This window comes from Chlorocebus sabaeus, chromosome 26, assembly GCF_047675955.1.
Source record: "Chlorocebus sabaeus isolate Y175 chromosome 26, mChlSab1.0.hap1, whole genome shotgun sequence".
NCBI classification, from domain to species: domain Eukaryota; kingdom Metazoa; phylum Chordata; class Mammalia; order Primates; family Cercopithecidae; genus Chlorocebus; species Chlorocebus sabaeus.
In genome coordinates, this window is record NC_132929.1 from 49,408,950 (window position 1) to 49,435,110 (window position 26,161).

At 38.1% G+C, this 26,161-nt stretch overlaps 1 protein-coding gene across 2 annotated transcripts in view; it reads right to left on the reverse strand.

The window, feature by feature from the left end:
• NPTN (neuroplastin) overlaps positions 1 to 24,926 on the reverse strand; it is a 72,332-nt gene extending 47,406 nt beyond the window's left edge. For both annotated transcript variants that reach the window (XM_008015972.3, XM_008015969.3), the window contains exon 1: positions 24,661 to 24,926. In XM_008015972.3, the coding sequence (XP_008014163.1) occupies positions 24,661 to 24,751 (91 nt within the window). In that variant the 5' untranslated portion in view covers positions 24,752 to 24,926. The remainder of the gene's footprint in view (positions 1 to 24,660) is intronic.
• Between the last annotated feature and the right edge of the window lie 1,235 nt (positions 24,927 to 26,161).

Here is a 26,161-nt window from a genome sequence, read left to right on the forward strand (position 1 = left end):
CTTAAATTTTACCATGCAGCAGAATCATTTGGAGGGCCTGTTAGAACACACACTGAGGCCTGAGACTGCACTTACAAGTTCTCAGGTGATGCTTGTGCTGCTGCTCCAGGGACCACACTCTGATAATGTCTTGGAGAATCTGAAACTGTGTAAATTTTGTGCAAATTTTCAGCTTTTTGAAATGGAAGGAAAATAAAGGGGTAAGAGCCACACAGATGTTTCTGAAATCATACAAAGACTCTCCCATCATCTGGGTCTGTGATCCATGGCCAAAAGAAGTAGAGTAGCAAAACCAGTTGCTAAAAAACTGTGTCACTATGATTTCAAAACAATGTCTTTTATCTTGGATTTGTTCAGTTTTCCAGTGTATACATTCACAGGATGCCTTCAATTTACCATTTATTGAGGTCCTGTTTACCAAGGACTGTGTACAGGGATAAACTTTGTTCCTAAATAGATTTCAACCTTGCAAGACACAAGACAGAATAATCAAAATACAACACCACTGATAACAGCACTTCTATAACAGATATGTACAACAGAAACATGTATGAAAAAGTAATTTTGTTGGAGGAGTGGACTAATGTATACCTAGAAAGCTTATGCATTAAAATCTAAATCTAGCCTTGTCAGTTGGGGGGAAAAGATGGTCTTGTTCTAGGCAAGAGGAAACACCATGAGCACAGTATTACAAATAGTAGGAATGAGTTCTAGATAAAGGTGAAAAAATTCAACATTTTTGAGTGCTATTATATGTCAAGCACCTATTAAGTGCTCATGCTATTCAGAAAAATAGGGCAGATGATATCCTCAAGACCTCATAATATAGGGAGAATGACAGGTATCCTGTAAGCTATGAAGAGCATATTCTAAAATAAGCAGCTTGGGCTTCTTACCATACAACAAGGGGTATGACTGCTCTGACTGGTGGCAGTACAAAGGTTGTGAGAAATAAGGAAGTCAACAAGGAGTTAAGAAGCTCCTTCAATAATCCAAATGAAAAATGAGTCCGAACTAATTATTGAAGGAATGGTGAGAAGGTAACAGACATGAGAACTGTTTACAAGACAGAATCAAGTGAACTTATTGACGTGGGGTGGGCAGTGATACTATAACTGCAATAAGGGAAAGCATGCTGAATTGGCTTTAGAGACATCTGGAGATATCCAAATATAGTTAAAAATAAGGATCTGATATGCAGGAGAGAGGTGGAGGCTGGAAATACGCACTCGGGAATCATCAGCTTGTGGACGCTGAAGCCATGGGAGGAGATGAGCTGACTCAGGGAGGATGAAAAAGAAACTGAGAATGGAACTTTCTATATAATTATACTTCTTTCCAAATGATTCACCACTGAATGCAATGTACTTCCATTAGGATAAAATACCCCAAGTTAGGAACTAATTCCCTTCCCATATCTAGACAACACTTTTAATAATGTCAAGTAAATATTTTATTATTTTGCTTCAGAAGACTTAAAACTCCATGTCAATGACTCAGATACAAGGCACAATATCCATACCAGAAGGTCTCAAATCAGCATTAGACTTCGCTTGAGTAGAGTGTGTAATGCTATTAGCCTTTACAAAGAATCCTGGCCAGCCAGGTGCAGTGGCTCCCGCCTGTAATCCCAGCACTTTGGGAGGCCGAGGCAGGCGGATCACCTGAGGTCAGGAGTTTAAGAGCAACCTGGCCAAGATGGTGAAACCCCACCTCTACTAAAAAATACAAAAACGTAGCTAGGTGTGGTGGCGGGCGCCTGTAATCCCAGCTACTTGGGAGGCTGAGGCAGGAGAATCACTCGAATCCAGGAGACGGAGGTTGCAGTGAGCCGAGATGGCACCACTGCACTCCAACCTGGGCAACAGAGCGAAAGTCCGTCTCAAAAAAAAAAAAAAACAACAAAGAATCCTTAACTTCTGAGAAAAACAGTATCCATATGGTTCCAAAGATTACCTTTGGAAATGCTTTTTTCCCCTTATTTTTTGTATGACACATAATAATTGTATGTATTTATATGACACATCATAATTATATATACTTATGGGATACATAGTGATGTTTCTATATATATATACAATGTGTAATGATCAGATGGGGTAATTAGCATATCCATCATCATCTCAGACATTTATCATTTGTGTCGTGAACACTCAGTATTTTCTATTTTAGCAACATGAAAATATATATTACTATTATAGTCATCCCACATCTAGTATTTTCTAGCTATAAAACACTAGAACTTACTCCTCCTATCTAGCTTAACATCCTTAAACAAATCCCTCCCTATTCCTTTCTTCCCTCACCTTCCTGTTCTACTTTTTACTTTTTTTTTAGAGACAGGGTCTCACTCTTGTCACCCAGGCTGGAGTGCAGTAGCATGATCATAGCTCACTGTAACCTCGAACTCCGTGGCTCAAGTGATCCTCCCACCTCAGCCTCTAGAGTAGCTAGGACTACAGGTGTGTGCCACCCCACCCAGCTAAGTTTTTTAGTTTTTTGTAGAGATAAGGGTCTTGCTATGTTTTTTTGTACAGTATGCTGGTCTCAAACTACCAGCCTCAAGTGGTCTTCCTGCCTTGACCTCCCAAAGTACTGGGATTACAGGCATGAGCCACTGTACTGGCCTACTTTTTACTTCTATGAGATCACCTTTTTTTAAGCTTCTGCATACGAGTGAGAACATGCAGTGTTTAAATTACGGTTCCTGGGTTATTTCGCTTAACATGGAATGCCTTTTGTGGAGAAAAAGCTAACACATAATCCCAACCAAATTTTCTCAACTTTTAAAAAGGAAAACATGCAGAATCTCAGCCTAAAGCCCAAAGCTAAATCAACTTCCACTCTGCAGTAAAGAGTACTGAAAAGAAACAAAGCCAATATGCCACAGACCAGTGATTCTAGAGAAAATATTAACAGAAATAGTACCTCCTATTTTAGACTGTGATAAAAGTTCATGAAATATTACAATGTTTATGCCCCTTTTCCTACCTTCTGGTCCTCTCTAGTATTTCTGTAAAGATTAAACAAGTATGATTTTGGAAAATAAGGATATCACTGATACACAGACAAGTGAACAAGTGACTCTTCACTTCCACAATGGCATGAAATGGGAACATTTTCCCCTCTCTAGGCCCCAGTGGTTTCTCAATTTAAAAAAAAAAATGAGGATGCTCAGCAGAACTTTACTGAGTCTTATTTTGAATCTTGAAAAATGAGACAAATTTGACTCTGTTACATATGGACCATATGGACAATGTGCTGAAACTGCAAACATTCCCACTACTTAAGTTGTGGTAGTAGCAAAAATTATTTATACAGTTACACTGAGCCAGAGTCCAAAGAATATTTGATATTTGGTGTGACACAGTTTATGAAGATCCTGTATTTGTCCCTGAATTCTCAACAACTCATTATTGTTCATTCAGGAACACAAGGAAAATCATTCTTAAAGTAATACGCAATTTCACTCCCATTAAATGGGAATTTATCACATATTCAACTCACTGTTAAATAATTAAAAGATCCCACTTGTGGAATTTAGTATGCCAATCTCGAAACAGACTATCAAGAACACTTTCTTAAAATTAAATATATGCTCCCCAACAATAAAATACTATTCAATGCTTAAAAAAAAACAAAAAACCAAAAAAAACACTCTCAAGCCATTAAAAGCCAAGGAGAGACCTTAAATGCATATTACTAAGTGAAAGAAGCCAATCTGAAAAGGGTACACCGTATGATTCCAACTACATATATGACATTCTGAAAAGGGTAAAACTATGAAGATAATAAAAAGATCAGTGGTCCCAGGAGATAAGAAGGAAGGAGGGATGAAGAGGTGGTACACGGGATTTTTAGGATAGTGAAACTATCCGTATAATACTATAATGATTAGCATATGTAATTACATATTTATCAAAACTCATGGTATGCACATCATCAAGAATAAACCCTAAACTCAAAGTCCTAAACTATGGACTTTGAGTGATGATGTGTCAGTGTAGGTTCATCAGTTGTAACAAACATACCACTCTGGTGGGAATGTGATAGTGGGGGAAGCTGTATGTGTGTGGGGACAGGGGTACATGGGAACTTTCTGTACTTCCTGCTCAATTTTGCTGTGAACCTAAAATTGCTCTAAAAATGCAGTCGATTTTTTTAAATTAAAAGTATCAACTGAAAAATACTTATAACCATGTACTGAGGTTTATTTGTACTTGAAACTGAGCATATCTGATTGCAATTTTTCAAATGATAATAAATGCAAAGCTACTTTTGAGCAATCAGAAATCACTTCTGCTCAGACAAGCTAGTAATGTTCACCTATCTCGTGTTTCTGATGGAAGCACAGAAAACATGGGACAGGTTGGGCATAGTGGCTCACGCTTGTAATCCCAACATGGGAAAGCCAAGGCAGCAGGACTGCTTGAGCCCAGGAGGTCAAGACCAGCCTGGGTAACATAGAGAGACCCTGTGTCTTACAAAAATGTAAAGAATTAGCCAGGCATGATGGTGTGCACCTGTAGTCCCAGCTACTCAAGAGGCTGAGGTGGGAGGAACACTTGGACCCAAGAGGTCAAAGCTGCAATAAACCATGATCGCACCACTGCACTCTAACCTAGGCCCACAGAGCGAGACCTGTCTCAAAAAAAAAGAAGAAAAGAAAAGAAAACAATGGACTCTTAAACCTTAAGATCTATCAGACTTCCACTAGGCTATCTTAATCAATGCCCTCCTAACTCCATTAAACAGAAATCTCCCATGGTAGGGAAAAGAATGTTATAGGAGGAAATCTCCTAAGCCTTCATCATGTTAAATGCCCAGGAGAATAAATTACACTTATGGGTAAGGTAACCATATAATTTGTCATCCAAACCTGAATACTTGTGAGAGTGAAAGGGGTGCTGTTAATAATTCTGACAAGGCAATAGGCACAAAATGGGAATTATGGTTACATGACTTACAGGGAACCTGGAGGATGTATTATGTAAGATTAAGCAACTAGAGTGGAGATATCCCAGAATAAAATTCTAGGTCAAATAAACTTCTAAATACAATATATTTGTGATTTACAAACTTGGAGCAATAATTTTCCAAGAATCCCTTTGACTGTTAAATATCTGGGTCTCAGATTCAAATGTATCAAGTCCTCCAAACTACCTCCAAAATTCCTATTTTATTTTTATTTATTAAAATTATAAATCTTCCACCTTATTCTTCTGCATTCAATATTAACTAGTAACTATGCCACTCTTGGCTAATTTTTCCATTAACCAGAACCTACTGTCTTACTATATAAAGTACACAATTCAAGGCCCTACTGCTCCAAAAGAAAATGCTTCTCTTGATTTTAAATGGCAGTATACAAAGATCAACGAACCCTAATATTTACAAAGGGTAGTTCTCCACTTAGTAATTTCAGAGTATTATCATATTTAGTAAAATCATAAACTCTGGTTAAAAAAAAATAGGCCAAGATTGTGTCAGCTAGCATTGACTCTCTAGAACTTATTATCGTATACTCTCTAATAGTGTCTCAGAAATGAATATGAAGCTATATGGCAACAAAATGCTAGACTTTTTTTTTTTTTTTTTTTTTTTGAGACAGAGTCTTGCTCTGTCACCCAGGATGGAGTGCAGTGGCATGATCTCAGCTCACTGCAACCTCTGCCTCCCGTGTTCAAGCGATTCTCCTGCCTCGGCCTCCCAAGTAACTGGGATTATAGGAACCTGCCACCATGCCTGGCTAATTTTTGTGTTTTTAGTAGAGACAGGGTTTCACCATGTTGGCCAGGGTGGTCTCAAACTCTTAACCTCGAGTGATCCGCCTGCCTCAGCCTCCCAAAGTGCGGGGATTACAGGTGTGAGCCACCGTGCCTGGCCTGGACATATCAATTTAAATTGTAACTTTTTAAAAAGTATATTTAAGCCAGATGTGGTGGCTCACACCTGTAATCCCAGAACTTTGGGAGGCTGAGGCAGGTAGATCACTTGAGCTTAGGAACTCAAGATCAGCCTAGGTAACAAGACAAAACCTCATCTCCACAAAAACTACAAAAAAAAATTAGCTGGGCATGGTCGTCCACACCCGTAGTCCCAGCTACTTGGGAGGCTAAGGTGGGACGATCACTTGAGCCTTGGAGGTGGAGGTTGCACTGAGCTGAGACTGCGCCACTGCACTTCAGCCTAGGCAACAGAAGGAGACCCTGTCTAAAAAAATAAATAAATGCATATTCACAGAAATGATTCCATTTATTAAATACATACACATATATTAAAACCTGAAACCTCAGTTCCCTTGTGCATATAATCAGAAGACTGGAATGGAGAGTTTCTAAGGTCCTTTCAGCTTTAACATTCTGAAAATCTATTTGTAGATGTAATTGATGAATTAATTCTAATGCCATATTCTACGAATCCATGAGGATGCATAAGGTAAGAAAGAATATATGTTAATAGATTATAAATTATTTGGAAACCAGGATATGTCTCTAATTTTGTTTCCCCACAGTGCCTTGCTGCACACATTATACTCAATATTTGTTAAAAGAAAGGTGAGGAATAAGATTCTTATTAATGAAGGATTCAGAAAAAAATCCTTTCATTAAATTTCAACCAATTAAGAACTTAAAATGTACTAGTCATGTTAATAAAAGTATAATAAATGAAACCATCTTTCTTTGATTAGTGGAGCTTTTCATAGAAAGGTGGCCATCAGAGCCACCTTTCTTAATTCAACAGAATCATATTAATACATTCTAAAAGACTAGACTATGATATATTTGAATTTACCACAGATACCTTAGAAGTTACCTTTTGTTTAAAAAAAAATCAAATCCCTAGTGTCAGTTTGCTTTCTAACAAGCAAGGGAATAAATTTGAGCTTAAAGTAGATTTCTTATTTGAGTTTTTACTTTACAGTTAGGCTTCAACTTAACCACTGTTTTCCAAATTAGGTAGTGATGCTGCCCATCACTAAGTCTAAAAAAGATGGATGTTCATAGTCTCTGTGAAACTCCTAGCATCAAAAACAAACAGCCTAAATTTTTTTTTTTTTTTTTTTTTTTAAAGATAACCTTGAAAAAAACCATGGTGGGACAGGCATGGACATATTCTAACTATTCTTAAAAAATAAAAAAGAACATTTCAAAAAGATTTCATAACTAATGTCTCCAAAAGGAAATTCATTATAATAGCAGCTAGCCTTTATTGATCATTTATGTATCAGACATAATGCAAAGCATATCATAATTTAATCTGCTACATAAAAATACAGTCTACCTCTTAAGGTTGCTTTTGCCATTCTATACAGTACAGAGGAAGGATGCACACCTTGGCAGTATTCTTCCAGAGCTTGCAACCACTACACTATACTGCCTCACTGACAGCAATGCTTTTACTATGAACAATCAGAACTAAATAATATCCTATATAAATTATTTAATGCAAACACATTTTATCTTGGAATGACTGTACACAGTGAATTGTACTTCTTTGTCATCAAGGTTAACAGTTCAGGCCTTTATCACTACACTTTCATCCCCAATCTGAATTACCTATACAAAAAGTCTATGTGGGCCTGTGAGTTTGAAAGGTATTTGGCATCACTAACCAAGACCCATTTTTAAAAGCTGATGTTCCTAACTAGTAAACTGGAACTTGGTAGTAGATTTCCAGTTCTTACTGACAGATCTCCAAGATGGTTACTAAAATGACACACCCCTAAGATTTTCTTCCCACCAAGAAAGGTTCATCCTCTTTCCAACCAGAGACTTAACAGCACATTTCTGCACTCTATCATGTACATATACCTGGATTTCAAAACTCGGGTAAATGACAGGTAGCTCTTTCTTCCCCAGAGGTTGGCAAGCCTTGTAATAAAAATTATTTTACTGAATCCATTTTGCATAGGTAATTATACTTGTGCTATTTTATACATTCTGTCTTAAATGGGTCATCTTTTCTGTTGGTCTCATTTCAATAATGGACATACATATTAGTATAAGTATTTTAATTTGTGGCTTTACAAAGTACGCAGAAGACCTTTTCCATGCAAGTATCAAGACTCACCAACTAGATTATGAACCAAAGGTACAAAACCCTTTTATGCAAAAACTTTAAAAGTAGGTCTACAAAAGGGTCATCCATTTTTCAATTTTAAAACCCTGCTCCACAGACCCTAAGGATTCTTTGGAACACTTACGGGACTCCCTCTACCCCTCAAACAGCTCTACTTGTATCTAATTAACAACAACAAACTTTCTGCAGCTACAGGTTGAAAACTCCTAAATCTAATTCTTGCCCCAAATTAACACTCAGATATACCATAGGCCAAAGAGGCTATACTTTAGTTGCAGAACCCTTAATAGAATTCAAATATTCTGACTCCTGTTCATTAATGCTCTATTCACTAAAACCTGCTGCCTCCTCAGTCCCTCAGGAAATCCCAAAATTCAGCCAACTGTCCAAATCTATTCTATTCTCCCTTCACAATTACTTCTTATTTCTACTCTCCTCAACTTGTTTCAGGTCTGTATTACCTCATAACTACATGATTAAGTAGAACTTTCACCTCTGCAATGAGGTAGAGAGTTAGGTTATACTACTTACTTAGTGTCCCAAACACCAGCAAAATATTGCTGCTTATCTTGAAAAGGGACAGCAAAATTGTCTCTAGAATGCTTTCACTAAAAATTAGCAGAGTTGTCCCAGGAGTTATCCACATGACTAATATATTAAATGTGTGAACATTGAAGACTTCAGCCAAAAAGTATGCCTGAGGATAAAAATTGAAGTAGTATATTTTTATGTTCCATTTAATGAAGCTTTTCCCTGCTTCCCTCTCAGTAGGCCAATTTCAATATCAAGAATGCAGTCATTATCAACATAATTCCCTTTAGTGACAATTAGTAACAATAGATGTATTCCAGCAGTTCCATACATTTACATAAATGAAAATATCTGTCACTCCGATTACTATATTCAAAAAAGACTATAAATATCAAGATGAGTTACACCACTAAATGCAAAGCATCATAGTATGGAAATGATATGCCTACATAAACCAAGCTTCGAAAGAATACACGACTAACACTGCTAACTAAAAAGTAGGAATATCAAGGAGTAAAAGGAAGAACTTCAACATTTTAAACACCTAAGTGTTATCTGAAGTTATCATGTAAGCAAATCCTATCACAATTTTTAAAAATCCAGTAACTTTTTCCTTCTTTCAAAAAACTGAATGAAATAATTCAGTGTCAAAATGTTGGCTAACCACTATCCAATGCGAAGGATTCATCCTTCCTAACTAACCACTGGTATTCCCTCCTGTGGTTAGTTACAGCTATTCTTTGGAAATCTGACCTGATGAAAACTTCACTAAATTCTAGGCACAGATGGCTGACAAGCTTATGTATCTGGTTACCTCAGGCTCACCTACTACTGGGCCTGTCAAGTTTTTCCAGTGGTGTATTTTGAGAGTTCAAGACTTGACACAATTCTTTAGTTCTTTCCTTGACAAACAGATAGTGTTGCAGAATGGTAAGGTGACACTCTACTAAGACACTACTAAAAACACATTCCACTCAAACTCCCATTCTGGCTTTATAAAGCTGCTGAAATATACACACCTATTACTAAAATACAAATGCCAGGAAAGCTCATTCTTCTGATAACTTCTGAGCAATTTTCACTATAACCTAACGTTCCTACAGCAAGAACTACTACTTTGTATACTCTACTAGGTTTTTTCCCCCCTTTAATGCATATCAAAATTTGCCCTTTCATCCTCCAGCTGTAAAGTCTGATTACCCTTAGCACCACCCCCACCCCATAATTGAATTTTAATGTCTACTTGCCACTGAGTAGCAAAGTATATGCTTCATGGGCAGACGTTTCAGAATGTTTCATGTACACTACTCCACAGTAAGTGGTAGCTTTACAGGGAAGCAAGTACCACATAGCTCACAATCAATATTCATTGCTAGCCGCCTGCCTGGAATTCTTTCTGCTCGATGTCCTCACTTCCATCAGGAATTAATTTCCTTTGTGACTAAGCCTTGAAGACCAGCTGAGCTGTTTCTGAGAAATATGGGCATTATGACCCTTTGGGGATTAAAAGATTTTTTAAAATGTTAGAAAGATCTCTACCATACAAAGAAAGTCATTAAACAGCTACTAGGAAATGCAAAAATACCCACTCACAATATGCAAACACTCCTGCTCAAAAACACCCGTCATCTAAACTTTTATATTACACTTAGAATATGGAATCACTACCTCCCTGCCTAAAAAGGATTAAAACAGAATTTAAAAATTTTAAGTGGCAAATGTTTATCTAGAAACAACTGAAGATACCAAAAGAAACAGGATCAAGAAGGTACGTGTAAGAAGAAAATAAAATTAAGATAGGAAAAATAAAATGACTTTATAAGAAATTACAGGCTGGGTGCAGTAGCTCAAGCCTGTAATCCCAATACTTTGGAGACCAGCCTGAGCAACAGTGAGATGCTGTCTCTACAAAATATTTTTAAAAATCAGCTGGGCATGGTGGCATGCACCTGTGGTTCCACTACTCGGGAGGCTGGGGTAGAAGGATCACTTAAGCCCAGACAGTGGAGGCTGCGGTGGGCTGTGGTCTCGCCACTGACTCCAGCCTGGATGAAAGAGCAAGATCCTGTCTCAAACAAAACAAAACAAAACAAAAAACACTTCCCTGGGCAACTTAGTGAGACACTATCTCTACAAAAAAGATTTTTTTTAAAAATTAGCCAGGTGTGGTGGTACACGCCTGTAATCCCAGCTACTCAGCACACTGAGACAGGAGGATTGCTTGAGTCTGGGAAGTTGAGGCTGCAGTGAGCTATGATCATACCACTGCACTCCAGCCTGGGCAACAGAGCAAGACCCTGTCTCAAAAAAAAAAAAAAAAGGTAATAAATTAACTTAAATTAAAAATTTTAAACTAAGGCATAGAGGTCTTTAAAAGGATTCCAAATAATATTGTAGAAGAAAAGAAAGATGGACAACAGAATTATGGTGACGGGAATAAAGCTTCTATTGCTTTAACTATTTAGATCACTGTCTTAATTACTAATGTTTAAAAAGCAAAAAACTTTCTGCTGCTAAAATCTGAAAACAAGATGTAGAGCAAGCTGTGTACATCTCTACAAAATTTTACAAGAACCAAGAAAATGTAAAACTTTCAAAACATTCACTGGAAAACTGGAGGAAAATAATATACCACAGTTTCCTAGTAAAACTCATGCTGCTAAACTTCTAAGTCAAACAACAACCACTAAAACATATCACTTCTATGGAACAACCTAATTTTGATGGTGCAATATACTACTGTAGTATTAGCAAAATTACCTGCTGCAAGCCAGCTTCAAAAATAAAGACCACTGCTACATGGATACATTAATGTTAAACGCTAACCCGAAAGACCAAGGAGGGTGATCTACTGAAATAGTTTGGAATAAGCCTATTTAGTGTTAAAAGCATCAGATTCCACATACCCTAAAAGGTAAATAAGTTGTGTGTTAACCAAAAAAGTTCATTTTAACTACTTTGTTGCTTGTTAAAAATAAGAAGGGACTAACATCCTCTATATTAAAGATTTCAAATCTTATAATCATTTTACTATAGAACACATAGCTAACTTTAAAACAAAAGATTAAAAAGTAACCAAGATAGCTGAATGGGTATTAGGGCAGAGAGAAAAGTTAGTTAAGCACATGTATCTTATGTTAAGTACTGTACTGGGCTTCGTATGTATGCAATCTCATTCTAACCACCATCCTGTGAGGTGTGCATTATGTCTAATAAGCAGCTGAGGAAACAGAGGCTAACAGAAATTAAGAGATTTGCCAAAAATCAGGGTTTCAACCCAATCTCTCAGGCTCCAAAATTCATAATATAATCCTTTGGTGAAGAGGACACAACTTGGAGGCCCACTGATAATTTCATTTCATCAGCATGGTGTTTTTAAATCCAACTTTCAGTGTTTTCAAAGCATGTACTCTCTAGTTTAGCAAATGGTACTTGTTTAGCTCTTGTGGTAAATGAGTTTGCAAACCCTGCTTTAATGCATGTTAACAAAAAGAATAAAGGCAAGTCAACAGCTGTTCTCCTTGCCTTTCCATTCCTAGATGGGATGTGGCTTTCACTACTGATAGTCCTAGGGACCAAGTACTATAATCCTACATCAGAAGATACTTACAAGTACAGGAACAAACCGAAGATATTCTCAATGGGGGCTGCCCTGCCTTTTATAGGGCATTTTGGAAATTTGTCTATTTTTGGTTGACACAATGACTGAGGTGAAACTATTAGTCTTTAGTGGGCAGGCACCAAGGATTCTCAATATCCCACAAAGTAGGGAAAAGTCTTACACAGTAAAGAATTGTCCCGCTTCCTACACCACGTTCAAATGACATTCAAGATGAAAAACTTGTTCTGAGCCCAGAACCCAACTCTGTTTTAAATATAACACAAAGTATTCTTGCATGATTTTAATCATCACTTAATTTTCTAGGAATGTAACTACTGTGTAAAGTGAGAATAGACTGTTCTTTGTTTCATTTGGAACTCTACCAAGAGCTGTTCACCTTTTCCGAAAATCACATTATCAACAGCAACACTGCCTATAGTATTCGATTCACCATTACAACACAACTGTATCGGTCTGAATTTGTAGCTTGGTTTTTCTAATATAAACAATGGGCTACTCCAACGTCTTTCTGTGTAGCCATCCCTTAGTACTTACAGACTGATCTAAACATTTTATTATTATAGTTACTTTCCATTATTTTCTCCCTTATATTACATTTAGGACATCAGATTGTTTTTTCTTCAATAACATGTAGGTAGGTCAAAACACCTATGAATTTTATTTCAGGATAGTAAAAGGCAGTTGCAAAAATTTGCTATAAAAAGGAAACACCGACATCTGATTTCACTTTCAGTTACCTATCTCGGGGAGGAAAGGAGAGAATGGGGATGAAACATAACAAGGGTCCCTGTGACAAAATTTAACTTGAAGTGACAGCAGTGAGCACATTACAAAGACTATAGAAATTCAGTATCAACTTTCCCTAGTAGAGAGGAATAATTAATTCAATGAAAAGACTGGCCTATTAACAACCATCTAAAATGCACATTTTAATAATATAATCATCATTTGTCAAAAGAGCCAACCTTGAAATAATCTGGCCTTTCTCATTAGTACTTTATTTTTCCTCTTAACTTTCTTATGAACTACCAGAGTTGCAGTTAACCTATTAAGGGTAAACACTATAAATACCATGCCCTATAACTTAAAGCTAAACAAGCATGCCATTTAAAAATATAGCAGTTTATTAAGCACTTTAGCATACATTATAATTTAATCCCATAAAACTCTATGGCTTAAGTATTATGCTAATTTTTAAAATAGAAACCAGAGCACTAAAATGCAGACAGACAGTATTTCAGGGCTACTGCCAAATCCAATGTTCTTTCTATTTAACTTCATAGCCCGACAAGATGACCTTTTCAGTATAGTTCTTATTCACATTTTATATTTACAATGGTAATTTCCTACTTTCATAAAAACTACAAGTTACTTTTAATACTTTTAAAAATTACCTTAAATATATTTCAAATAAATACGGGTAAGTATAACTAGGGTTATGTTTCATGTTCCTTAACATCATTCTCCTGTTTCATGTTCCTTAATATCATTCTCCCATTGTTCAATTCCGCTTATTCTTATAAACACCACTCCTTGCCTCAGCCCATAACAAAACGACAAAAGGAAGAGCTCCCATAATGAATTACTGATAAACAGGGACACATCACTACTAAAAACTCATCAAACCATGATTTTCTTGGTACTGAAATTTAGGCATAAAGTAATCACATCCCATGGGAGACTGAGGCAGGAGAATCGCTTAAACCTGGGAGGTGTAGGTTGCAGTGAGCCGAGATCGTGTCACTGCACTCCAGCCTGGGTGACAAAGCGAGACTCCGTCTCTTAAAAAAAAAAAGAAAAACAAAGTAATCACATCCCTAGTCTGTCTGCATTGTTAACATCCACTTTCTGACTCTCTAAATCAGGTGGTTACAATTCAGCAAATGAAAATTATTTTGAACCTATTAGAAAGGAAAGGGTGTGGGCGATCACATCTTTGTTTATACCTTTTTCTTCTTCCAAACCAAGAATACAAATATATTCCAAGCTCCCAGGTACAAATAAGGAAAAGGGCAATCCTTAAAAGAGAAGCCCCAGGAACATCCTTATCATATACCCTTTAGGCAATAATGCCCTAAATTTTTAAATATTTTAGGTAAGAAGAGGGAGAATCGTTTAAAAAAAAAAAAACAAAAATAGGCCTGAGGCCCTCAGCCCACCTTCTTCTCGAAAACAGCTTTAATTTTCAGAGAATAAATGAAAAAAATTACTATCAGTTATAAGGTAGCTGAACTGAAGAAAACATACAGAAATATGAGGTTATCAAAATAAAACAATGCTACTCTAACCTATATTTTCTCATACAAAATTTGCAATGCAACATGATTTTGTCCATATTAAATCTACATTAGGAAGATTTATTTTAATACACAAAAACCTCACCAAATTACAAGGCTGTCTTTTAAGTTCTAACTGGAAGGCCAAAATAGCAAAGATACATTCTTCCAGGGTCGCCATATTAAGTAAACAAAAATTCTTCATTTTTGATCTGAAATTCAAATATAACTGGGCATTCTATATTTTATCTGACAACCCTACACTCTTCAAACTAATTACAGTGAGCTCCCATCTCTACCAAGGTATTACAGCACCAGCTCCCACTTTTAAAGAACAGGCTATGGTTTCTATCACAGCAGAATTTCAACTAATGAAGTCTCAGGAGTTAGGATGAAAGCGTCCTTTACCAGGTTTTTAATAGCACATATTTACCATACAAAAGAAAAAGCTTAATTACTAATGGCCAAAGGTTACACTTTTACTAGGTTTCACCTAAAGTCTAATGGGCTCTTTATTATTTAGGCTTCTTTGTATTAAACACGTATTGGAAGAGTTTCATAGTTTAGCTTTTTGGTAACAAAAAGAAGCTGCTTCTGAAGGTTATAGTAAATGAAATTCTGTTTTAATATCACAGGCAAGTCCTAAAAGCTACCTTAATGGATTCCAAAGTTAATCAACCATTTTTCTCGAATTCATAACTATATAAGTTTAGAGCTAGAAACACAAATTTCTGATTTTTAAAAACTTCTGGCTGGCAGGGGGCTGTGGCTCATGCCTGTAATCCCAGCACTTTGGGAGGCAAAGGCAGGAGGATCACTTTAGTCCAGGAGTTTGAGACCAGCCTGGGCAATATAGGGAGACCTCATCTCCATAAAAAATTTAAAAATTAGCCAGGCATGGTGGTAGATGCCTGTGGTCCCAACTACTTGGAAAGCTGAGGCAGGAGGATCACCTGAGCCTGGAAGGTTGAGGCTGCAGTGAGCAATGATCGCGCGACTGCATTCCAGCCTAGGCAACAGAGCAAGACCCTGTTTCAAAACAAAACAAACAATAGAAAAACACACTAACTTTTGAAAAGCCCATTTCATTTCATATTCATTTCCATAAAGATTTTTCTCTCCTTGAGCTCCTAAACAAGCACAGTACTAAATACAACAGAAAGATTATTTCTGGTTTAAAGTGCCCTCTCAACCAGCTCTTTGCCCTACTTATAATGGTTCCGACAATGAGTGCAAATAACTATTCTTCTGCTAGTTTTATTAAAATCATCTTAATACTAAACCTATGCTTTTCTTCCCTGTGCTCTAGGCCATTGCTCTTTGATACAGCCTATCCATCTTTGGAGACTGCCTAATTCCCTTACTTCATTTACACTGCTACCTTGAAAGTATTAATAGATAATCACATCCCCCTAGTGCTCCCTTTTCCTAAGTTTAGCTCCTTCAGGCTTTTCTCCTAAATCTTAAGCTACCATCAACATAGATTCTATGTCTCTTCCAAAATGTGGTTAGAAAGTATTCTTATTTGGAGTTCAGTCCTAGTAAGAAAACAGTAACGCTGTTAGGTAGCACCATACTTTTGATACGTGATCACTATGTTATTTGTGTAAGGGTAATTCAATGACAATTCACTGCAAGCTATTTGAAACCTCTTTATACTTGCTCTTTTCCAGGTAGCAGTTTCCTGGTTTGCATTAAGGCCATTTATTTCATCTCCCTTGATGCATGATTTGAGATTCAGCATTAATGAATACAATTTCAATGCTAGAGCTCCTGTGCTATTTTTTTCCAGTTGTTCCACAATGGTTCCCAAACCTGCTAAACTCGTCTGATCAAAAAATCCCAAGTTAAATTTAACATATTCCTTCAATCTATGAATTTAGAAGTATTTCACAGATAGCTGCCAACAAAGGAAGACATCTTGTTGCGTTCTTTTCCTCCAGGAAGCAGTGTCTAAAAACTAGGAAATAATCCCACTACTCTAGGATCTTAAACGTGAACGGCAGTGATGGTTCTGCTTCCCCTCTCTTTCTCTTCCCTTGGCCAGTACTCAAGTCAATCTGTACTCAACAGAAATGTGCCTCAGACTACAGCAACCAAGTAAAGCATTCGGCTTAGAATAAACATTAGTACTCCCAGCCCTGCACTAAACTCCAAGGCTCGGGAATAAGAACACAAGGTCTAATTTAAAACGAAGCTCAACTGAATATACTGGAAAAGTTATGTCTTGATTATGATATTCAAATTACTGTGGCTTCCCGTTTCTAAAGTTCTAACAGGAAAAAAAGTCACTATATATAATGGCTAATGTAAAAATCCAAAATGTTATATTTTCTTTACTCATAATGACTAATAACAGTATGTGCTAATATTACTGATAAATGACTAGTGAAAATCCTTATTGTGTTAACAAAAATCATAATTATTCCAGAATACAGCATGTAAAAAATAAACAAAAACCCAAAACTACTCCATACCTGAAAATGCTGTTTTTCAAATGAGTTTCATGGCCCATGAATGAACTGTGAATTCAATTTAGAAGGTCACTATGGTTCTCTTAACTACCTCACACAGATTAAGAATCAGTAATGTTTCACAAAATGTTACATATTTGTGTAATCTTGTTACAAATTTCTATTAGTCAAAAACTACTCTATCTGGGTCACAGACAAAAAAGTTTGAAAGCCTTTTTCTAAAGAGCTTTATTTTTAAAAGTAATTTCAACATGATTACATGTGAGCCAAATATTATCTTTTACTCACATAAACTAACCCCTACTGACTATATTTCAGGTCCTAGAAAATTCTAGTTTGCAATGTAATTTTTAGGTTATTTTTAAATTAATAAGTAGCAAGGATGTAGCTGAAACTAGATGATGAATACACGGGGGTTTATTACATTATTTAATCTATTTTTGTACATGTTTGAAATTCGGAAGATCCAAAAGAAAAAAAAGGCAAAGAAATGGACCTAACAGACAACAAAGTAGTACAATGAATGTTTACAAATTGAGAACTTTAAACACAATGTTTCTAAGGAATAACAACCTAGGAATTTGCTTGGATTTAATTCAGGTAACACTTGGGGTTGCATTCTTCGACTACAATGGACGGATTTCCCGATCTTAAACAATGCATAAGGGACTGCAGAAACTAACTCATATATAGAAAACAAACTTTCTCAAAAGATAACATAAAAATACAGATAGTTAAGTGTGTTTCATTGTCTCTTTATTAGCCAACCACTTTCAGCCAACAGAAAGATCATAAACTACCTACCTACCTGGCAGGAATATTCACTTCTTTATTCACACTGGCAATTTTCCCAGCAAGTTTAAGATCTCTGTATAACATTGTTCTGCCTCCCTTGAAACAAGAACTGCAAGGGTTGTCTGAAGTAGATTTAGAGGCAGATTTCAAAACAGTGCATGCCTCAAAGTTAATTTTCATTATATTCAAAGTAAGTTTCTAAAAACTTTTAAACAGAAAGTGTTATCATCTCTGAGCCTTTAACCTATTGGAGACAGTATCTAAGCTGTAAGGGCAAGAGAATTAGTAATTTTTAGAACTGAAAGGAAATTTAGACATCATCTAGTCCAATGGTTTCCAAATACTACCATCAGGAAGAAAAGAATCTCAAAGGCATAACAATTTACATATGCAAACAAACTCTTGTTTGTTTTCCTGTATCTTCCTGCACATGAAATACTATGCCTTATTGGTATTCTATCAGAAAAGGATGTGACATTTCATTATGTATTTTATATTTAATCATGTTTTTTAGTATGTGAGTATCCATTTAGATATGACTAAAACTAGTACGTTTTGGGACTTAATGTTTTCTAATTATAGAAACTTACATAATATATCCAACCCTAATACTTTCAGAGTGATTTCATACCATCTCATTTATATTTCATTGTCTAGTAAATTTGAAGTAATACCTGGGTGACCGATGATTTTTAATAAGGCAAGAGAAGGATATCCAAATTGGCATATTTCAGCCGGGCACGGTGGCTCACACCTGTAATCACAGCACTTTGGGTGGGTGGATCACCTAAGGTCAGGAGTTCGAGACCAGCCTGGCCAACATGGTGAAACCCCATCTCTACTAAAAATACAAAAATTAGCTGGGCATGGCGGCGGTCGCCTGTAATCCCAGCTACTCAGGAAGCTGAGGCAGGGAAAATTGCTTGAACCCAGAAGGCAGAGGTTGCAGTGAGCCGAGATCATGCCACTGCACTCCAGCCTGGGCAACAGAGCAAGACTCTATTTCAAAAAAAACAAAAAACAAAAAAAACCAAATTGATATATTTCTGGAAAATACCATAAAGCATATCATAAAGCTCCAGTAGTTAAGATTATTTGGTAAGAAGGTTAGTCTTAAAATATTCCGTAATTGTTTCAGAAATGCAAGAGAATATCATTTAGCACCTTTTAGTACAAGAAACTCAATACAAGATGTTTCCATCAAGCTGACCATATTCTATTTTAATAAATGGATAACATTCAGTTTATTTATTTGAAAAACAAGAAACACAACAAAAAACCAGCAGGTATCTGAGGAAGATTAAATGTCTCCCCTAACTTACTGTGTGCAAGTAAATTTACATATGTACGAAATTCTTTAAATATTTAGAAAACCCCATTTATATACAGATAGACAAAAGTTCTGAGCAATCAGGTCAAAATAACCTCAAATTAATAAGGCTTGATTGATAAATGTTTGCCTTTGTATATACACAAAAGCAAACAAAAGTTAGGCCTACTTTCAGTTTCAGACAATATAATAAATTGAAATTAAATACAAATTTTGACTCTCCTTCCTAAACTGAATAGATCCTTAAAAAGCAGATACATTTCACTTGTGTATTCACTCTCTTAAATTTAGACATCAATATCACTAGAATAATGTCTTTACACAAGATCACTTTTAAATTCAGTAAGAAGTTTCGTTATGTATATAAGCCTAAAATATGTAACCATTTATAACCAATTAATTTTACTGGAGGGGTTTCCTGTCTTCCCAAAGCCAATCCTTACCAACTAAAATTAGGAATTTTGAAAAAAAAAAAAAAAACATAAAAATTTCACAAACAAGCTTACAAATGCATATCTAAGGTGCTTAAAATTAAACTCCATATTATGAATAACATCTAAAAAATTTGTATAAAATGATAACGTTTTGTTTAAAGAGGCATATTAAAAGCTAAGCCAATTGTTCACAGGAGGTGATTCTCCACCATTATTTTAACTTTGATGTGCAAATTTACTTTAGAGGTCCCTGGTCTATTTACTCTTTCTGACAGATTCTATTTTTCCGGATGTTCCTCAAACGAAGATTCATTCCTCATTCTTGCATCCTTGTACTACTGCAGCCTTTCTTCTGTCTTTCCCTTTCTCTTACAACTTCATTCTCTACTTCTGATCCTGTCCAGATTGTACTCTCACTGCAAACAATAAATTGAATAGAATACATCAGAACAATTTTCATAAAATTCACTTTTCCAAAACTACTTTGCATAATTTTATTCAAACTTTTGTTGAACATCTCTTGTACGGTATCCAACATGGCCACTCACTGTTTTTCTACAAACTTCATTTTAATAGATATTAGCACTTTATCTCCTTCCCGAATCTTTGTAAAAAACCTTTACACAGATCCAGCAAAGTTTCAGAGTTTACACACAAAACATCTTACTTTTAAAAAGTACCTCAGACTAATGAAAAACAATATTCAAACTGACAGAGCATTTTTCTAATTATATTTGGTCATCTTTCAAGGTCCAATTAAATCTTTCTTTTAATTTAAATAACTATTTTTATTTAAACTTTATTTTAACATTTAAATAAAGATAATATAATGTTGCTTTTTATTAATGTCTAAAGGTATAATCCACAAAAGAAACTTTCACATCAGATCTGTATTAATGAGAAAAAACAAAGGGATTCCCTCAAAACAGTCTAATTTCTCATAAGGATCTGTATCATGTGAAGTCAGACCTGTAATGAATTCCAACCTGACATTTAAGGGTTTTTATTTCCTTTTGTGGTTTTAAATCTTGGTACATTCACAGGTTAAGTTCTACTGCGTCTGGCAACACAAAAACCCATCTGTATCTCTTTCTAATTTGGACCCAGTGAGCTTGTAAAACAAACCCAGGGAGTGGGTCCTGATGTAGTTAACATGGCCTATCCTCCCAGACCCAACCAATTTCTCATGCCTGGGTGCTCCATTATATCAGTAGTGACAGTTTAGCCAGTAGCCTGAGACACTGAAAGCCTGTGATCTCCTTAGGAAGGGCTTTATTTCAAGGCAAACTATTTCTTCTGGTCAAATCTTATTTGGATTATCTCAAAATTTTTTGCTTGACATTTGGCATGTCATTTGTGCCACAGCTGCCATAGATAAGATTTGTCTTCTGTTGCTCATTTCAGCTCAAAGAGGAGACACAAAATCAATTAGCAAATATACCTCTAAAAATGTACTCAGGGAGAAAAAATTGCCAAACCACTGAAGCAAACAGCCCTTGACAGAAGAGAAAAAGATCCATGAATCATCTAATGCAAATACTGGCATTATTACAAAGCACAATGTTCACAACTATCTAGTATCACCCAAGCAAAATGGTTTCTAAAATTTAGGTCGTTAAAAGTAAGATTCATTAGATTCCTTATTTTCCTCCATTAAACAGTGTTAATTATGTGATGTCATATTTTCCATATGAATATATTACGTTTTTACACACCACTCCACATTTATTAATTCAACTAACATCTATAACACTCCCACTGTGTGCTGGGTACCACATTCTATCTCTCTTATTCACAACAATAATATTCTATGAGAAAGTGATACCTGGCCCATTTGAAAGATTTGGTTCACTGAAAAAAAAAAAGGAAAAAAACAAAGCCATAAAGTCTCTCCCAGAAACTCAACTGAAAATATTAACTTCCTCACCAGAATTGGCAATTGCAGACACAGTGCAGCTGGTCACTTTTCTGAGAAAGTTACATAAGCAAAAGCACAAATCTCTATGTGGGGCCTTCAAATGGCCTAGTTACCATGACAGCAGCATTAACAATCAAGTTTTCAATATACACATGAAGAAAAATAAATAATAAATAATGCTACTCTTTAAAGGATAATAGTAATAGCTAACATGTACTGAGACTCACAATATTCCAGGCTGACCGCTAAGCTGCCATTACCTCATTTAATAAACCTCACATCATCCCTAGGGAATGGATATTATTGTAATCCCCATTTTACAGATGATGAAACTGAAGTTTGCATTACTCAAGGTCACTCAGCTACTGAGAGCTGGAACTCAAACTTGAGTCTGTTACTGTCCAAAGCGTGCACTCTTGATTATCATATTATACTGCCTTGTTTACACTCACTCAATTGCAGTCCAATGCTTTTGAATGTCTTATAAGGTTACTTTTTAGAACAAGTTCCTTCTTTAAACTACCATTTAGATGATACATATAAAAGTCAACAAATAAGGATTTTACTTGGAACCGGTCTTACAAGTTTAAATATCTGGATGAGAAACAAAATCTGAATGAAAGCCCTGAATGCCCACAGCAATGGGTCAGAAACTCACCAGAGCTTCAAGAGACCTCGAGAGTCATACAGGCCAAATTCTTCATTTTAGGAATAATGAAACAAACATCTTTGAAAAACATCTATATTCAACCTAAACTACTACATTTCCGATTCAGAGACACTTGTGAGTTTTTTTCCTCCAATCATTTAAATAGAAAACATTTCTAACATTTCAACATCATGCACAAGCAAGGTATCCCTTTTTGAAAGTACTGTAAGAAAATACAAACCCCATGACATGAAGTTAGATCACTGCAGGGCTATTTATTACTAAATGAAAGCGTGAATATTATAATAAGACATGTTATAGAAAGCTATAAAATGGCATCCTTAACTATACGAACTCAAACTCAAAAATAGCCATTTTTCCTTGAATTAAATTTACATTCATTTGGGTCAACCAGCAGCTCAGTTTCATTTCATCGGTCATGTCATGTGACTGAATTCAAGCTCATTTCAAGGGAAAGGCCGTTCCATGCTGTATTTAGAACACATATCACTGAGCAGACAGATGAGTCTTTATAGGCCTATCCAGAAACCTCGCTTTAGTTGCTAAGAAACTACAATTTTACCGTATTATAAGTCATTGGAAAAAAGCTATGCCAGCAGAGATTAAACACGTTAAGATCAAGAATCTCTCACCTATTGTGCAAAATGAAACTATGCTATTACCATAAACTGAATAGCTAAAATTAGCATTAGGCTTCTTTAAGTCATGTTGTTGACACAGTCGAAAAACTGATAAGACAAATTAAGACTAACTCTACCCTGCCTTCCACAGTGGACTCATCATACTTAGAGGAAAACAGGAAAAATACCCAATACACTTAGCATATTCAATGCTAGAGATAGAAAAAATGTTTCCTTCCTGACGCCTGCAGTGATATCCAAGGCCATGAAGCATACATAAAATTTGGTACTACAAACACAGATTTAACTGATGGATACTGTCAATTCTTTATTCATATATTTTCCCTCTAACATTCAGCATTTTAAACTCAGTTTCTCAAAAACCTCCACTGGCTCTATCACTGATTCTTTAAAATTTAAATTGCAGCCTCTCTAATAAGAGTAATCTTAAATTGTTCTAGCATAACAATAAACACTGAAAGATTAGCAAAAATAATTTATAGTTCATTCTCCAGTACTGACTTCTCATAAATTCCTTCACAGAAAAAATATTCTTTAACCTCTTAACGGCTGTTTCCACAAGGGCAGAAACAGGTTCACAATCCTAGACTCACTTCTGAAAGATCAATTCAGCAGCTGAATGGTAACACATGCCTTCAATCAGAATCTGTTCTGTTTAGATCCCTATGCCCATGATTCCCCACCATTTCTCCATCTTCTCAAAGGAGCTTCAATTCAAAACCCAGTAATTCTCTCGTTTCTACTGTACCACCTCCCAGGGGCCACTTTCAGGTTCCTCGGAAATAACATCTCTTCTGTATTGAAACTTTTAAATCTCAAAAATCCACTTCCCCATCTCCCTGTTGCCAGTCACTGCCCTCAATCCCACCACTGCAGTTAGTTGCAGCTATGTGTCCCTGTCTTCCCAAAGGCCCGACCAATATCATACAGCATTTGCCACATACCAACTCCTCCCTTCCCTAATTTATCCTCCACACTGCAAACCAACATTACACCCCCGACTTCCTGCATTTTACTCCTTTCCCTTATTTTTCGTCTTCCCCCACCCCCATCTCTATACCTAGGCCTCCTTACTTCTCTAATAAATATTCTCCCACCTCAGTTCCAACCCTTTCCCTCCATCCTCTGCTCATTTTCCTCTCCTTATTTAGAAACTCCTTTTTGCTCTCCCAACCACTACCCTAGAATGCCCAGCACTCCACCCTCTTTAGCAAACCCAGCCCTCTTCCCCCAGCTCATTTGGAGATACTGCTGCTTCTCTCTCCAGGTCCCCTACTGCAGTCAACCCACTCCCTTATCTTCCCACCCACCCTCCCTCTATCCCCAGATCCAAGGTTCCCTGATTCTTTACCCCCTCCTTTGGTATCTAGTACTCAGCTCACCATTAGTGTGCTTCAGGACTCTCTTCCCCCCAATTTCTCCCTTATTTTTAAGGATGTCACCAGTCCTACGGGGCCTCAGTAGAATCCTGGACGACCCCAGCTCCCAGGGGGCCTGACCGACACCACCATCCCCGTCGCCCGGAACACAAACGCCCGTCTTGTGCCACCCTCCCTAAGAGCTGTGCCCCCTCCTCATCCGCCCCCGCTACTCCAGCTCCTCACGTCGGCTTCCTCCGTGTCCCCTCGCCGACCCGGCACGATGAGCCCCACGAGTTGGAGCCCCCGAGTCGGCAACACCTCGGGCTCTCCCTGGACGCCCCCGGCGCTCGGACGGGCGCCTCCTCAAACCCGCGGCCGGTACCTCCTCCTCTCCGACCCGCAGCCCCTCAGACGCCCACTCGGCCCCCTTCTCCGAGCTCCAGCGTCCCCTCGGGCCAGAGCCGGGCCCTCTCCGGCCCCGGCGCCCCTCAGCCCCCGCCCGGCCCGCCCCCGGCGCCCGGCTTACCGTTCTGAGCGGCGCCTGGCCCTGGGAGGAGGGAGCCAGAAACCAGCAACAGCGAGAGGGCCAGGGCGCTGGGCAGCGACGAGCCCGACATCCTCCCTACCAGAAGACCCAACAGCGAATGGGCCGGGGCCAGAGCCGGGGCCGGGGAAGGGAGGGGAGGGAGGGAGGGGGCGGGCGAGCGCGCGAGGGAGTGAGCGAGGGAGGAAGCCGCGGCTCGGCTCCGTCCTTCCCCGTCCTCCTCCTGCCGCCGCAGCGCCCAAGCCTCGCGAGACCTTCGCTCCGGGTCGTGGGCGGCTGAGGAGCGACCGCCGCAAGGCTCGCGAGAAGAGGCGGCCCCGATGGAGACTCCCGCCCCGCGGACCCGGCGGACCCGCCCCTGCAGAGGCTGATTGGCCTAGCGCGAGGTAGGTCACGTGCCGAGGGCGCCTCTGGCCATGTGACGGGGCGAAGCGGGACTCCGCCAGCTCTGCGGGCGGTGGGGAACCGGGAAGCCCTCGTTCGGTTTACTCCTCTGTGGCCCAGGCGCACCCATAAATAAGAGGAAGCTTTGAAACACCGTACATTTCCTCCACCCATCCTGCCTTTCATTTGTTAGCGCTCTTGGCTGCAGAGTTTAATACACCGTGCCTCCTTTCCTCCTTCCTCTCATTCTTCCTCTCATTGTCCCCTGCCCTGCTGTTTCTTCCTTCTGGACTTTGAACATAGACCTCTGCTGGTAACTGGCTCCAACTCCTCTCATCTGCTGTTTTTTCCTACAAGGAAAAGTGGTGCGCCCCCTGTGCCCCCTGTTACCTTGTGCCTTCCTGCTGGACATCTGCTCCCTTTGCCTGAAATGTCCTCCTTTTCCGCTTCTGCCTACTCCTCCTCCCCACCTCCATCTGGGCCTTATTTTAGCTTATAGACTCTCAGGGCCTAAAGTTCAACTAGCCTAATTGCATGTTCATAGACACAATTCTACAAGGAAGTCGTCATGTATGAACTTACATGAAGACTCCTGAGAAGCGTCTTAATGCGGGAAACTTTATTGAGAACGTGCTGTGTGCCAGGCGCATAGTGAAACCCACATGAAAAGATAGTCCCCGCCCTCGTGGAGTGCCTTGCCTAGGCTAGCAGAGGAGTGAGGAAGGGTCAAATGGCCCATAGGAAAGGATCTAGCAAAGCATTCTGGAGGGTGATTGGCAGTGTGGTTACTACTGTTTGCATAGAAGTTTGGGAAATACTCTTTTTAGGGGTATTTTTTGTACTACCCTCAGCGCTTGTGGTTGGCAAAGTTTTATGGCTTAGCTCATCCCTGACTCACAGCAGACGTCCTGGGAGTGTCTGTGGAATCTCCGAGGAGCCAAGTAAACAGTCCTGGTGGCCTGACTTGATTTAAAGAGAGGGTTTGGAGGACGTGGAAGAAGGAGACCCTCGCAATCTCTGTCAAGCTAAAGTGGTCTGGAGCTTTCAACAGGAACTGAACAGCTTGTGGTTCCAGACCAAACTTTCCAGCAAGGGCCAG